General features: G+C 41.0%; 1 protein-coding gene across 1 annotated transcript; it reads left to right on the top strand.

Moving 5' to 3' along the window:
* The first annotated feature begins 488 nt into the window (after positions 1-488).
* Positions 489-14,942, top strand: LOC143208852 (uncharacterized). Its single transcript, XM_076423715.1, has 6 exons — positions 489-1,728; positions 1,790-2,680; positions 2,770-2,883; positions 3,094-3,183; positions 3,287-3,334; positions 4,124-14,942. Exons 3-6 carry the CDS (start codon positions 2,799-2,801, stop codon positions 4,255-4,257), a joined length of 357 nt encoding a protein of 118 aa, XP_076279830.1. The 5' UTR covers positions 489-1,728; positions 1,790-2,680; positions 2,770-2,798; the 3' UTR covers positions 4,258-14,942.
* The last annotated feature ends 1,553 nt before the right edge of the window (positions 14,943-16,495 follow it).

Raw genomic sequence — 16,495 nt, 5'->3', positions numbered from 1 at the left:
GTTTATACCGAGTTTCCCGCGGGCCGCTTCCCGCGAATGTGTGCCATAAATTTCGAGTGGGTTGACGGGCCCGCTGTGCGTGGCACAAAAAAAGGTCTTTGTGGGTCTTTATTCCCGCTATCGGTCGTTTACCTAAACCAGCCTAAACGAACCGTGGAGCCGTGGAGCCCATATAGAAACCTTTTTTTTTGACGAGCCCGTCAACCCGCTCGAAAATGGCAAACGTTCGCGGGAAGCGGCCCGCGGGAAACTCGGTATAAACGCAGCCGTTGCGGCCTTTCCCGCCGACCGGCAAACCTCGGTCACGACCAGGCTTGCCATATTCCGCGCGGTACCAGGCCCCACCTCGCCACGCTACTACGCTGAGCCCGCCCCACTCTTCCCACTAACACTGACGCGTACCGTTAACTTAGCTTGCTCCACGCGGTACGCGTCAGTGTAGTGGGAAGAGTGGGGCGAGCTCAGCGTAGTAGCTTGGCGAGGGCAGGCGAGGGGCGCAGCGGTAAGGGGCCTGGCACGCGCGGAATATGGCAAGCCTGGTCACGACCATAAAGTACAAATATGTACATATGTTGAAAAGACTTTACTGTAAAAAATTAAATGGCAAGGTGGTCGCAAGGGAGTGCTTTATACTAGGGAGTGCTTTATACAATCACATTGATATTTAAAACGACTCGGCATGATAAGAGTGTGGTAAGAAGATCGGAAACGTGTTCGAGCAACCAAGTTTCCGACGAATAAGATGATGCATAAACGATGGCGGATCGCAGCGCCCTCAGCTGCTTGGCCTGGCCTAACCGTGTTTGCTCGTTAGCTCGTACTGCGACCAAAAGAAACAATTCTTTGTCATTAATCCTTTGATCTTTCCAAGTTTTTTGCCAATCCACGGGAGCCCGAGCCTGGAAAGCTTGATGACCCGATGTGCCCAACCGCGAAGGTAGTGTTCTCCACTTTGAATCGGCCCCATGAAACGCATATTGTCAAGTCTCGTTCCGTGTATCCAGTATCCCAGTGTATCCCCACTGATATCGCTTCCCCACTGATATATTCCATCCTTACGGAAAAGAACCGAATTACTCTCGATTGTCCTCGGGTTTTGCGTTCTCCGTCGCTCTTCAAACCCGGAGAGTCACGTTCGCCGGGAAAGTGGAAATTTTAAGTGGGCCCGAATTGTGTAAAGTTCGCTTCGCTGTTCGTCATCGAAGGCGTGCGCTCCACTACTTATTTTGTGTGTATATACCAGTATATACTTAGAGCCGCCATGTGATCTACAGGAACTGTCGCGATCCTCGTAAATGTGCATTTCGTCGGGATAAAAGATATTTTTGCAAATCGCGACACAATGGCGATAGAAATTTGCCGACCGACGAATACGTGAGTCCGTCCGCGTCACTGGCTTCGGTGTGTGGACCGGACTGGTGTGGACGTGTGGACGGTGCCGCTCTTCGTGTGCGTTTTTCTTTATCAGTGTTATCATAAAACGACGTACTGTGAACTTCTGTTTTCTAATTGTACACTACACCTTGTACCACGCATGATTTCACATAAATAGTGCTGTAATCTTGGACGCGTACGGTGAGTTTCGTGAACGAGATTCGGGACAGTTTGTGCGGTTTATGGGGTTAGGGTATATCGCAGAGCCAAGCTATTTAAATAGAGTGAGCTCCTTTTTCAATCTGATTATTAGAAATGAAATAATCTCCCGATTGACGCGAGGTTCCGTGCATGGTTAGTAAAAACGCTCACTATCTTTCCTGTTTAAAATTTCTGTATGATTTTTCTGTTACAGGATTTAGAGTAGTCTACAGAAGGTGGTAGTGGATATGAAACGTTATGAAATAAATATCCGATCGAGGGAAGTGGTACACGTGAGTGGGTCTACAAGGAAGAAATACAAAAGAGAATGATAAAGATATAGTGTGTGCATCGCGTTGTCGTGCATGACTAATTATCATTGTGTTCATATCAAGTTACTTTGAATGTTTTTACATGCTTGGAGGAGCTGACACCTGAGAAATCATCATAACTCATCATCGCATATATCACTTTACAAATATATATATATATATATATATATATATATATATATATATATATACAAATATATATATATGTATACACATAAATATATATATATGTATATATATAAAAATACAAATATATATATATATATTTACTGAGCAAGATTTTTAAATATAATTCTATATATACAAACGAATAGCCTTAAAGAAAAAGTTACTGTAAGTTTTTGATAATTGCGGTGCCCTTTGATATAACGGAGAGGAGAAATCAAATTTGTTCCGACTGAGGAAATAGTAACTACAGAGTTTTCTCTATATTTGGTAAAGATCGGCTTTTGTAAACGATGCTTGAACAGTTGCAAGTACTCCTGAGCACTGCACACAGAGTGTCCGGTTACAATCTGATCTGAGATGATCAGAAAAATGCTTTGAGTCCTCGAAGATAATGCGCAACAGTCAGGAGAGATTATGTTCTGTGATCTCAGAGTTGTGCAAAGTCATCGGTGTTTGCGTACCATGTACAACTGACAAATGAGTTAGTAGTGATATATTTTTCCATGGAGAAAGTAACATGGTAATGTAACTATTTCTTCAACAACTTTGGATAATACTCCGATTTGGAGAGAACGCAGTAGAACTGAAAGGAACACTTTGTACCGGTTAGTAGGTGCTTGGTAAATATTAGAATGTACAATGAATAAAGGGCAAGTTGTAGATCAGTTGTAGACTGATTGATTCTTTTTTACAGATACTAAAGGTACATTAGAGGAAGTCCTAATGCTGAAAGGAAACTTATCATCGTACTTAGACCCTCATAACGAAGAAGAGTCGTCTTATGTAACCCTCAGCAATGGACCATACGGTACTTAACAGTTGTTAATTGCTAGACTGCAGGTTTATATGCAAAAAAAATACTAATTACCTGAAATTTCTTCCAACTGATTTTATCTTTCTATACTGGCACAAGTTGCAGTTGCATTTTCATTGTAAATGTATAAAATCCGCAGTCGATTCATTACCGCGTAACTACAATATCAAATTAATTGATTGATCTAGGTAACTTATTTTCCAGTGTATGTAACCGATTCAGCCAACGCGGAACCGAAGAGTGATCATGACCTTGTAGATGTATATTTTTTAATCCCTATTCTTTGTAAACACTGTAAGTATCTCATTTCAATGTTAAGTATTATTTTTTTACTGTACTGTGCGAAGTTCACGATCGTTCACTGCATTCGTTTTTTTTTTCTCTCGTCTTGTTTCAGGTGAAGATTATGTTTGGGGCACTGGGAAAGTGGGGGTCAAATGCAAAGGTGAGTTTTTCTTTCAATCATTATTGCTAATTGAATATTTTAAGCAAGCTTCTACAATGATCGTTCGTGTCGTGCGTACATCCATGGCGCCTTGTACATTTTGATATACGGGATGTTACAATCAGTTGTAAATATTGAAATAGAATGAGGGCTTTAACGATTTTTCTCGCGTGACGATCTCATAATGCAACCCACTGTGCGTTCAGTGGATCGTATTCATTTGTTACGTAAATATTGAATGCAAAAACATACTTAACCGCTGGAAAGCGGTTTTAGATGGCCCAAGTCCATTCATATCTTAATTAGCGATTTTTCTGCGGTTTTATGCAGTTCTACGAGATGCATCTTTTCGTTAGTTAAACTAGACTGCGGATCGTTGTGCAGAATGAACACTTGCTTCATCGGTTGCAAGATATGGTAGCAAGATTAAAAATGTATTTTTCCTCTTTACTAAAATCTGGAGATAGTTACATTCTCATTATTTTGATAAAGTAATGAGAGAATAGTCGTGTCACCTTTGTGCTGCGTAAATCCCGTGTTAAATTTCAATATGACCATGACATATATGTATGTAGGAAGATTTTCCGTAGAAATCAGAAATCGTTTACCGACAGGGTAGAAAAGATTGTTTATTAAAAACATCGCTCCAGGCTTAGCTTGTTCTATAAACCAAAAATTCATGCCAATTCTATTGAATTCTATAACTTGTGATATAATGTAAACAAAAATGTTGGCGCTTCGGATAAAGGGTAAAAAACTAACCGCGATGGATTCGCCATCTCGGTGCAGAAATCGCGACTTCTGATAACAGGGTCACCGACCACCGACGAGATACTATTAAAGACTGCCAGCCCCTGTGCCACCGACGAGATACTATTAAAGACTGCCAGCCTTATGGGAGTTGGCGGGACCAGTGTTGCTAGATGGTACGGGAAAACTCGCGCATGCGCGACGATTCCAGCGTCACTGAAGTACGAAATCGGGCACCTTGGTTGCCCCGTATAGCTTCGCACAATCTTTTCTTCTCGATTTTCAAACATAACGTTTAATATGCGTATGTTATATTAAAATTTGATGTGTATGTACATGTAATATATAAATATATTCTAATTGTATATATACAGTAACGGACAAAAGTTTAAGACCGCTCTAAAGAAAACTTGCCCCACAAGCTATATACGGACTGTAGAACGCAGATACGTTCCTGGATTCGCCGCGCATGCGCGAGTTTTCCCGTACCATCTAGCAACACTGGGCGGGACTCGAATTTTTCGGTATTTCTTACGCCCTCTAGGATATATTCTGGCTCCATCCAGAGAAACAGAAGGCCAACGACGGCATTTTGTCGGTGAAGAAGACCACTGAGGAGATTCTCGTCGCGATGCATCGGTGAGAATGCGAATTATCACGAAACTATATCGATTATTATTAAATGTTACATTCTCCGCCATATTTCAGACGATGTTTTGGCATTATTCTGACACTATTTCGAATTTTTAGCGATGTGGTATATCAGATCACTGTAACTTTCACGTTATCCCCGCGCCCGTTGCGCCCGGTTACCGGGCTCGCTGAATAGCACAGGGGCTGGCAGTCTTTAATAGTATCTCGTCGGTGACAGGGTGCATCGTGCATCGTGGTTCGTTGGATCAGCATCGAGGGCGACACCGTAGCATAGTAACACATGCAGTCGCGGTGATTTAAAGTGGCGTACAATCGTGTCCCCCTTCACCTTACCTCGCGCGTTCGTTCCCAGCCCCCAGCTCAGCCGGCAGTTTCTTTTCTGAAACTTCACAACCCTCTCCTGTCCCTCTTGCTCCCCACCACCGAGTCATGCCATCGTACGACCCAGGAGCGTACATAGTTCTCTCGCGAACCCGCGGCAATTTTTATTCATTTTCTATCCGAGCGTTTATCCAGACCTGATCGATTATGAGTTTTCGCTCGACTCAATCGATTCTCTTCTCCTCCCCTGCGACACGAATCGCATCGTCTCTGTCGTTCTTGTCTCGAAAAGAGACTGTTATCTGAACGAATATCTTGAATAATTATTATACGCAGAATTTAATTAGCCTTTCAGTTGATAACCAAAATATATGAACAATTTTTTAAAGCTTTGGAGTGATTTAAGATTTTTTCTATAAGATTTCGATGGGTTTTTGGAAAGTATTTCTATACTTAAAGTAGAAAGTAGAAAGTATAGAAAGTGTGTGTATAGTTCAGGGCGGTTTTGTGGTATTTTTAAAAGGACAGAGGAAAAATTGTTATATTGTAAATATTTTATGAAATTCTATTGATTAATTGATACGTGGGACCATTTTAATATAACTGGTACTTTAGGGCGATATAGGTTTTTCTTAAGATGTGTTTTACCACCCCTATGAGGGGATGGGTGTTTAATCGATGTTGTCTTTGAATGATTTTTGTTATACTCTTCTGGATATTGTACGTTTTTCGTACTGGGTCTATTTTCTTCAGTCAGCTCGCGTTTAATTCGAAGCGAGCGTTTTCCAACCCCTATTGTGCTCTTGGTATATGTATAGACAAGAAAATTTTTTCCCAGCTGAAAATTCGGATTTCAATGGAGCTGTGGAATTGTGGAATTGTGGAACACGTTCAAGGAATTTTTTTCCAGCGGAACAGCGGAAATTTATATTCCGAGGGCTTGAAGTCAATCCTTAAAGTTGACAGCGCACTTGGTGCGATTGCCGCGCCACCGGATTACCTATTGAAAAAGGAACATTTATCATGTCGCATGGATACAGATCCTATAATTAATTAACATTGCATGTAAAAAAACTCCAGTTTGTTGATCCACTCGAACTCCATTCGAATGTGTGCTGACAATAATTTCACACTTTTGAAGCCTCAGAAATATAACTGTCTAAAAAGCAATCTCTAAAAAAATGATAAAATATTATAAAAACTAAATAGAGCATTGAACGACTAAAGGATCTATTAACGCTGTGCGATCTTCAATTCACCTGCGCACCATCTTAAATTGTACGTGACAACTGAGCCATCTTAACGTTCTACAGACTTAGATCTTTAATTAAGGGCCTAATTCATTTTGTAATCTCGTTGATTCAAATTTAAAGAAAATCGGGTTGCTAACCGAATACAAGAAACAGCCGTTCGTTTGTCCCGTTGATCGATGCGAATGTACCTGACGGGAGACGACGCGGGGCAAGTTTCCACGATCAAACGTGTTCCATGATAATAATTTGTGGACGTTCGGTGAGCGTGTATGGCCGGATATAGACACAGAGCTCATCTAAATACGTGGAAGATACAGAATTAGCGAGCGGAGAGGTAGGAACCGTTCTCTTCGGATCGAGCAATGTATCCGCGTGCGGGCCAGATATCGCACACCCGGCAACTGTGCAAACAGAATTACTCGCGTTTCATTGTACCACGCACCGGGGAAAAGAGGAAACTGTAGTTGGAAGCTCGGCTGTTGGCACTGAGAGACCCTGGCAAACATATAGAAAAGGTTCATTCTTTCTGAATGAAAAAATTGTTTAAAATTAGTACCAATCGAGTGAGCATCTTTTCGAGTACATATTAAATAAAACACTTGCACGATGAGAGGGTTGTTGGGAACGAAATTGAACAAAAATCCAGGCTGCAAGGGGGGGGGGGGTTGATATTTGGACCCAATCACCGTGCCAACTCTCGAATGCGCAAGTATAGCTGCGGGTCACGCGTGACCGGCGATTGAGGGTGGGTTTCCCCGACCCCCATGGAATCGTTTAAAGGGATTCGTAGGATCCGTAGATACGGCTGATGTAACCTCGTTCGCGCGAGTCGTAACGCACGTTTACACGGCCGTTGTAAATGTGGGGCTCCCCGGTTACTAATCCTTGAGAATCGGCGCATTCGATTACAATTAGGCGGAAATCGCCTAACGATGCCGTCAAACTGCACGCGGCTACGTGACCGTGCTCGCATCACGTCGTCGCCGCGGAATAGATGATTTTCTACTGTCGTCAAAGAACCTGGAGGTAAAAGCAAGAGGAAAAAGTTCCGCCTCGCGGCATCGTGTAAAACGAGTTCTCCTTTGTTCCTTCGAGCCCTCTTCTTCTCTTGGACCCGCACCCATTCGTGACCGACCCGCGCGACCCGACACATCCTTGCGATTCGACTTCGTGGATGTCGATCGACGTCGTTTCAGTCTTCTTGCTTTTTTCATTTTCCAAGCATACAAGCTCGCCGAGATGTTCGATATTCGTGGATTCGACTCTTGTCTCTGTTCTGGTCGTCGGTGTTTTTAATTTTTACGGATAGCAGCTTCTTCGGTGCGATGATCAATGTAGACCTCTGCTCTGTTTCGAGCTGTTCGGTTTCTAGATTTTGAAGATCAAAGTTTTTTACGGTTGGATGATCGATTTCGATTGTATCCGGCTCTGGGATGTTGCAATCTTCTTCTTGTTTTGCGGTTTTGGGGGATTTCAGGTTTTTTTTATTGTGATGGGTGACTATTCTGGAATTGTGGTCTAGTCGGTTCCTACCCTTTTCTCCATTTCTGAAGACTGCATTGGTTTAATGTTTTCCTCTTTTGATTCTTCAACTTCTGATATTGGAGCTTCTTTTGCTAAAATAATTAACCTCGATGAAACCTCGCGTTAGTCTCTTATTACAGTTCAATCTTTCCAGTTTTTATTTTCTGGACTCGTAGCCGGTTTTACAACGGTCATTGGCCCCTTTACCTTTACCTTTTTTCGTGTTTTATTCCCGAAGATCGCAGCTTTTCTCACTTCGATGATCAACCATTGAGAATTCAGCTCTCTCGCCATGCTACAAAGTTTCCCTTTCTCGATTCTGTATTTTAAAGAATTGAAGCTGCAAGCCTTTATTTCTACAATGATGAACCTTTTTTCTTTTTTATTTCCGAGGATTGTGCTGTTCCTCGCTTCAACGATCAACCGTAAAGAATTCAACTCTTGCTACGTTTCTAACATTTTTCTTCCATGCTTCCATGTTTCCAAGAATCGGAGCTGCAAGCTTCAACGGCCACAACGATCAACCCTTTTCTCGTTTTATTCCCTAGAATTGTACCTTTTCTCACTTCGATGATCAACATTTACGGATTCGACTCCAGCTCCGTTTCAATATTTTTCCTCCTTCGTTCTCCCCTCTTCGAGAATCGAAATTTCTTTCACCGCGGTGGTCAATCTGTATCGATTGCTGCAAAATCGTTGGCTCAATTTTCTGGTTTCCTCGCGTTACATCCTGCACCGTCGCAGATTGTTCACTTCGATTCCAAGTAGAATTATGCGTCTATGTTCAGCCAGCATATGTATTTAGGTGAAATGTAGTACATATTGCGTAAGCGAGACACGGGGCGACGACTCCACGTGTAACGGAGACATGCCAGTTCCAACTTCTAACTGAAATCTAGCCAAAGAGCTGGGGGCCGCGCAATCATTCAATAAGAGTCTTCGACGCCCGATTGTAAAAGGAGGCAGGAGAGTGAAAGTCTCCGTAGTCCGGCGCTGGTATTTATGGCAGTCGTCGTTGACGTTGTCGTTGTCGTCGTCGTCGTCGTCGAGAGAAAAACGTGCACTCCCGACAAAGCTGAAAAGAGAGTCCACGGTGAAGTGCGTTCTCGCGAAGTCGGAAAAAGACCGTATTCAGTTCGTCGCGCCGCGCCGGGGTGATCTCTTCCGCGTCTACTTTTTCGTCCGCGGTTTTCAAAAGGAACGGTGTCCGCCTCGCTGCACTGCACCAGGACAAAGGCTCAAAATACTTCGGGAAGCCCTCGTGTCGGGCCTAGGGCTCACTTCCTGCGCGAATAAACGGGATCCCCGGCGACGTCGCGGGATATTTCATCGGGGTATTTGGCCTGAAAACCTGGCCAACACTATTTTAGTGTTATTTCGAGGTTCAAGGTCGCAGCGTAGTCGCCTGATGACATTCCTCTTGACGTCGCGATCGAAGTATGTAGTTGGTGTCATTTAGCTAAAAAGTCAACTTTCTCATATCGATTTCTAACAAGTATTGCTTCCTAAATGTCAATCAACCTTGAAAATGAAAAAATCAATGCTGTTTTCCAAGAATTGCAATTAGGACGAATACTTAAAGGTGTAGACATTTAGAGATACATACCTGTACTATATATGTATAGTACTTTACCCCAAGAAAATTGCTTCTCTTCTTCGAGGTGCCCTGATCACACACCACTTAATATTTCTCATTTTTTTTTTTTGCTTACGATGAAAGTGCACTCTTTCGTGTTACAAAATTAACATCGACACTAAAAGTTATTGTTCACAATATGTGAAAAATTAATATTCAATCAAGTAACAAATTGGCCAAATTTTTTACATTTGACAAGGAATATGTAGAATGTAGAGAACCCTGAAAACGCTTGTTTTACACCAAATTGGATCATTTTCAGCATTCTTTCCATTCATCCGTATATATATAATAATTATGCAAGAATATTGTCCAACTTCCCCCTACTTTGCAAGTTATCATTGTTCAAAGTTGTCAATATTACTTCGCGACGAGTTTTGCTCGCGTGAAACAGGCTCGTATGACTGATCAAATGTCTTCGAAATACGAACGTTTTTGCAATAACATTATATTAAGAGATAAATAGAGTAAATATACAGTACATATGTATATGTATAACGTATGTAAATTAACTTCGATAGTCATTTTTATTTAAAAAAATGTAACGAAACGAATGATGAGAGTTTCTTAGCGTTCGTGCTGCATTTATATTTCTATCGTTAAAACCTTGTGCAGCGTTCGGAAACTCTTTGAGATTATTGTTAACATCTGACCCGTACATGTCACAATTAAGATTAACATGTAAAAGAAATCCTAAAATACTGAATCCTGAGGCAGTAGAGTTATTAATTAACCAATGCAATCGATCATCATGGATCATCGCGAAAGACAAATTATGGTACATATGTTTATTTTATTAGCTTACTTCTTTATTTGTGGTAATATTGACTGAATATAATGTTAGTACTATTTTATTCGCAATATGTATCATATTTAAAATATTTCATTTTTTTTTTACACAGGAAAGCATTCTTTTATGTGCTACAGATTACGACCAACACTAAAAATTATTGTTCACAACAAGTAAAAAAAGGTTGAAAAACTATATTTGAACAATTCTTTTTTTTTAATAAAAAATGCCAATGAAAAGTTAGTAAAAATTATTGCTTAACAAATGCAAAAAATATTTAATTATCTCTAGGTAAGAATTACTATTTACTATTTTTTAAATATTTTTCGTGAAAATTTCATTGCGATATCTCCAATAGTTAAAAATTCGGAATCCGGAATCCGGACCACTGTGCGTCGGCGTTCCGAGATACGTACTCTCAATTTGAACGTACTGTGCAGAGCACGAGAGAAAACTAGCGGGAAGGGAACGGAGAAAGAAGCCAGACCATTCAGATGGCCTTTTCAGATGGCTCTTACCCCGTTCTCCTCCCCCGCTAGTTTTCTCTCGTGCTCTGGACAGTACATGTGTGTGCCATTGCAACGCTTCAGGGTGACCTTCATTTTCTGTCTAAAAAATAAGCTTTGTTAAAATTTGTAAATCATCGAATAATCACGAATTAACTTTCGTGTCGAACATTCTTTAATCGGATGTCTCGAAAAGATGACCTTGATTTTTTATTAAAGAATATTTCCGAAGTCATTAAGCTCAGAAAGCACTACGGTTTTTGGCACTGCTGTACATGTATACTTAATACTTAATAATAAATTGCTGAGAACATGTGGCTTTGGTACCTGTTGGCACTGAATTTTTCAAAGATTATATAAATCACTGTCTAAACACGATCATCAAATAAATAAAAACTAAAGGGGAGCGTCGAGGGGAAATAAATTTTCTGGTTATTATATAAGTTTGCTTCTCTCAAAATAAAGAACATTCTCTTCTTTCCTTATTCTAGTATTAGAACCATACAATAAAGACACAGGAAGAAAAGGAGCTATTGTATTACCTCAATACCTGCCTCTCCATGCAAGTTGAACCGTTAATATAATATAAATTTCTTGGAACGTTCGTCCAGAGTAAAAAGTAAAATTGGTCAGAATCGAGAGCGTAAGGTTTATCGTCGTATGTTATTGTTTACGGAAAAGGAATAATGTTGTGGTGTGAAAGTGCACATACTATCCATTTTTTACAGTATTGATATTTCGAGTTCCAGCCAGGTTTTCGAGGCAAATAACCCAGTGCGCGCCGGCTGCGATTGATGTAGAAACAGCTGATCGCAATTTGGCAGAGACTCCGGGCGGCTCGCGCGAGCCCTGTTCACCGAGAAATTTCTCCGCGGATTAGCCACGGAACGGAAAATATCGCTCGATCCGACTAAATTCATCCGGAAATTGATACTCCCTGGCATCCAGAGGAGCGAAGGGTTCTCCTTTCCCCATTAACGTCGGTACTTGGGGTGGTCTCAACCCCCTGGTTCCTCAAATCTGATCCAATTAGTCGAAAGCTTCGATTGATTTCTTTTTTTTTCATTCTCGGTTTCAACTTACGAATGTTCACTTGAACAGCAGAATATTCAACTTTCGAGGATGAACGAGGATGAATCGAGGATGAATACCAACATAGTTAGGTTAATAATGTAAATAATATTGTGAATAATGATACAGCAATTTTCAGTGGTGACTGCTAAGTGTTGAAAATATTGATGTATTATTTCTCGACTCTTGAAGTCATTAGAAAAACGGAAGGACATTTTTACTTAGTTCCTGTTTCTTGCGATCAATGCAGACAATTTTTTCTCGGAGGAATAACATTTTGAAATATTCAATGCAGACAACAATTTTTTGCAGAAACATATACATAGAACGTCCCACCAAATTCCGCTTAATTATTCCAGAAGACATTAAGATAATTCGTTTGTGCGTCAGCCGCGATCCGCCATCCGCGATTCGCGCGGCGCGGTTCAGCTTCGGTATCACGACTTTCTTTGCCCATCGATCGGCTGCAAAATTAACCTCGTGCGTCACTCGTAATCGTCGCTTTCGAAATTCATCGTCGTTCGGACCGTTGCCGGCGGGCTCAGGTGTGCACGGTCTACCTGTCCGTGCTCGACACTGAATTTACAATTTTTCCTTGGCGTTCCGTCCTGGCCGTGTCACCTTTAAAAGGCAGAAAATTACACTAATTTCACCGGGGAGTTTAACCAGGGCTGAAGAGGGGGATCATCTGTCGGCGGGTGTCCCGTCGGACCACTTCGATTTTAAAACCGTTTCTATGTATACCGACGATGTGTATACAGGTGTCCCTAATAATATGTATACACATCGTTACATCTAATAGACACATGTACTTGAAAATATCTCACTGTAATAGAAATTGCAGTGGGGAATAGATACCGTTGTTAATGTCCATCTAATAATGTTCTTCTTGGTAACTTTATTGCCACGTTATTTCATCCTTGTTGTCGCAATAAGATTACCAAACGAGTACTTTCTTGTTAATGTCTGTCTAATAATGTTTTTCTTGGTAACCGTATTTTATTTTTCTTGACGCAATAAGATTACAAAAAGAACACTTGATCTTGAGAAATGGTTTGTTGTAATATTTTATATTCTAAAAATAGTATGAAGCAAAAGATGTGAATTTTACAGACTGTTCGACATCGTCCGGACGCGAATGATCCTCCTTTGCAGTTTATGGGTATGGGCAAATAATTCCATCAGTCATAGTGTTAAAAAATCAATAGACGGGACTTCTGATTGATAATGGGACCACAGTTATTAGCATCTTTAGACAAAACTGTCGCTTGTCAGCATCACCTAACAGGATTTACCGTTCGATTTCCCATCACGACCCTTTCCCCCATGATCGTGAGAAAGCTCCCTTCCCTCATAAAATGTACTTGAACGGTGCGTTTCACCTGAGCCGTGCCGACGTAGAGAAAACGATGAGGTACTGAGTTGTTTCGAAGGACAATCGAACGGGGTCAAAAGTCCTCCTGTTGCTACGTGGAACGAACGAAGCCATGGAAACGAGCTCGTCGCGCAAGCGCCTCGCCCTTCCGTTGCTTTCCCCTCTTTTTTCCTCGATTTCCGGCTTCCCCGTCGTCGTCTACCGTTTCTCTCTCTCTCTCTCTCTCTCTCTCTCTCTCTCTCTCTCTCTCTCTGCCTCTCTCTTTCTCTATCGTCGCGGCAGATGCACCCAGAGTTTTTTCACTTTTTCGCCAGGGCCGACACCAAAAAGGTGATCCTGCCGAAAATCCTCCATCGGAGGAGGGCGAACGCTCGTTTCCGGAAAGCCTCGATCGCACGGATTTACCACTCAACGTTTTATGGCTCGTTATCCCCGAAGAGGTGCTTCGACCTTCCCGACTCTGATTTGTATTCGATTCGTCTCCGTAGAACGGCCCGCCGCACATTCTTATCAACCGGGGAGCGTTAACTTCCGTAATCCTCGCGAGGGTCATCGTGCCGGGCGGTGCGATGCCGTCAATCCTAGATCCCTCGGATCGACGAGATCGGGACCAAGGATCTTGTACGCACGATTCTCGTTTCGCTTAATTTTTGGTGTCTATACATACAACGTCTAAGAGCATTGACCCCTGGAAATATCGAGTCAGTCTCGCGACCAAGTTTTCCAACGGAATCTATTAAATAATAATAATGATCTTTATTTATTCAGCCCCACGGCTAGGAATCGGACTTGGTTTTGCAACAGAGCTTGACCTAAGCGTTCTATACGTTCGCTACTATCCTCCACGCTTCTTCTATTCCTAATTACTAGACCTGTGTAGATCTGTGTCCAAAATAAAAATTTCCTTCGTCGATTACAAGACGCTGGAACTGTACAAAAATTTCTTTCTATCTTTAACAGTTTTAGTAAATTGAAAATAAAATATGGACATTCTCTTAAATCGTCCTAATGTTTCGACTGTTTTAAATTACATCCGCCCATTCCTGCCATAAATAAATAAAATCCGCAGTCTAATGATTTACGAGTATGTTATCTATAACCTATTTACTTTCTCTATTGCAAAATATTCGATGTGTATATTCTTAATTTCCATTAAACAGGAATAGAATTGTATTTTGTGAAAAAATGCCATCAAGCATGGAAATTAATTTTTATTGTATATTTGGATGAACCGAATTTTATTAGAAGAGATATACATACAGGCATAAATGACACTATGGTACCTGCAATTGATGAATTTTGTTAGGGAAGAGAGTTGGTTCGCGGGGAACGTTTTTCTTGGAGTGCGAGGCAAGTCGCCGGGTTCGACGGTGTTGATCCGCTTCCTCTGACCTTAATTGAATGATTTCGATCCGAACGACCTCGACACCCCTCTCGACCGTCCCAATTTACACGGCCCATCCGTATGCACTTTGACCATCAAACGGAAGCCTCTCGCAGCCGCTCAAGTCACGATAGGACGCGTCGTCGAGAGCTCACCCTCGTGCAGTCAACATTTAACAATCTTTTAATCGATAATCCTGTTTACTCGAAATTTATCGACTTTTACTTAGCGTTGCGTTGGCTCTGTTACATCGCGCATCGGTACTCTCTCTCTCTCTCTCTCTCTCTCTCTCTCTCTCTCTCTCTCTCTCTCTCTCTCTCTCTCTCTCTCTCTCTCTCTCTCTCTCTCTCTCTCTCTCTCTCTGACTGAGAATAATGTTAATTTCAGTTAATCATTTTTTTTACGGAAATGTTGATCATTTTTTACTTTATTTCGATTTCTAGTATTGGGCCAACTTACAGAGACAACGGAGTATAAAAGTAATGAAATATGTTGATTTATATATAATATTTAAGAAAAACCTTAAGTATCCGGCGCTAGGAGATACACTTTTCTTACACGTAAAACAAGTTCACCGCCGCACAGTAGGGTATTTTCCCCGAAAAGTTGGCCACAACTATTTTAGCATTATTTTAAAGACTTGCATAATTGTGTAGTGAGTTATTGGATTCATCTTCATGTCAGCTACAATACAAGCAAGAATATGTAATAAAAAGTACATGGTGGCATTTAAAAAGTTAAGTTGACAATAACTTTTTATTCAAAAGAAATGTTTTTATAGTTCTTTCTATTTGGGGATTTATAGATGACCGAGTACTTTTGTTCGAAAGATTTTTTTCCAGATTATCGGTTGTGCCTGAACAATCGTGGTAACTATTGAGCACTTGCTCATCCATACATCAGAGTACAAAAAGTAATGCTAAAGCTGTATTGGCACACATCTTATCGTATTGGCAATCAATTATTTTTGCATTGTCAACAGAAACCTTTCCGTTTCCAATGGCGCAAAAATCAACGTCGGGACTCAATACTCTCTCTTGGAAGCCTAAAAATTTCTTTCTTGAAAATTCTACGAATAATAATTTTGAATAATTTTAAACAGATAAACAATAACGAAGAGAAAATTGCTGAAAACTATAATGTATACCTGTCTAAAATGTGTCTGTTAGAATAAGCGATCCTAATAGCTGAGCAATATGTCAGAAACAGGCGAAAAGAAAAATCAGTACTACAGATGTCTTTAATTGCAATGCATAACAACGCTACATGAGTGCATAAATAAAAAAAATAAAACTATTGTTCATGTATTCCAATAGCTCAGAAAACCAAAATTTTTCATCCGATGCAAGTTTGAAAAATCGTATTTTGGCCAGCTTTTGGAAGCAAATACTCCACTGTGCGCCGTATACATTATACATACTATACATATACAGAATAATCTAATTAACTCGAACGACACAAGTAGAAAAAGAGTCGAACGCGAACGAAGACGGGAACATGACACTCGCCTAAAGAAATCGTCTAAAGTCGAAACATTTGCTCCTCGTCGAGCACACATCCTGTCCATCCTAGAAGTTTACCTTCTCCCAAAATCCAAGTCCTTTCATCTCACCGAAGTGTACACGGTCGTCACCGTATCTCAATCTTCTTTTCGGCACATTCTTTTCGCGGAAGTGTCCAGCACGCGCAGCACCGACACTACGATGATTCTTAGGTACAGGGGTCGGAATTTTTCTTTTTTTCGAGATTTTCTTCAAGGGGTGAAAACAGCTCTTAACCTCTTATTTGACTTGTTTCCTTGTGCGAAGTGCGTTCCTCGGTAGCGAGTTCTTTACGCAAGAAAATCGTGTCGTCACAATAAATAGTGTTTCGCATTCTATCAATTTTTGCTAATATA

This window comes from Lasioglossum baleicum, chromosome 5, assembly GCF_051020765.1.
Source record: "Lasioglossum baleicum chromosome 5, iyLasBale1, whole genome shotgun sequence".
Classification (NCBI taxonomy): domain Eukaryota; kingdom Metazoa; phylum Arthropoda; class Insecta; order Hymenoptera; family Halictidae; genus Lasioglossum; species Lasioglossum baleicum.
The sequence above is the reverse complement of the archived record's forward strand: the minus strand, read 5'-3'. Positions and strand labels throughout refer to the sequence as shown.

What these genes read in the sequence shown, in the direction of transcription:
- LOC143208852 (XM_076423715.1), top strand. Translation starts at nt 2,799, where the DNA reads ATGCTGAAAGGAAACTTATCATCGTACTTAGACCCTCATAACGAAGAA. An exon ending in CCTCAGCAATGGACCATACG is followed by an intron (nt 2,884 to 3,093) that starts GTACTTAACAGT and finishes CTTATTTTCCAG; the next exon opens with TGTATGTAACCGATTCAGCC. An exon ending in CCCTATTCTTTGTAAACACT is followed by an intron (nt 3,184 to 3,286) that starts GTAAGTATCTCA and finishes GTCTTGTTTCAG; the next exon opens with GTGAAGATTATGTTTGGGGC.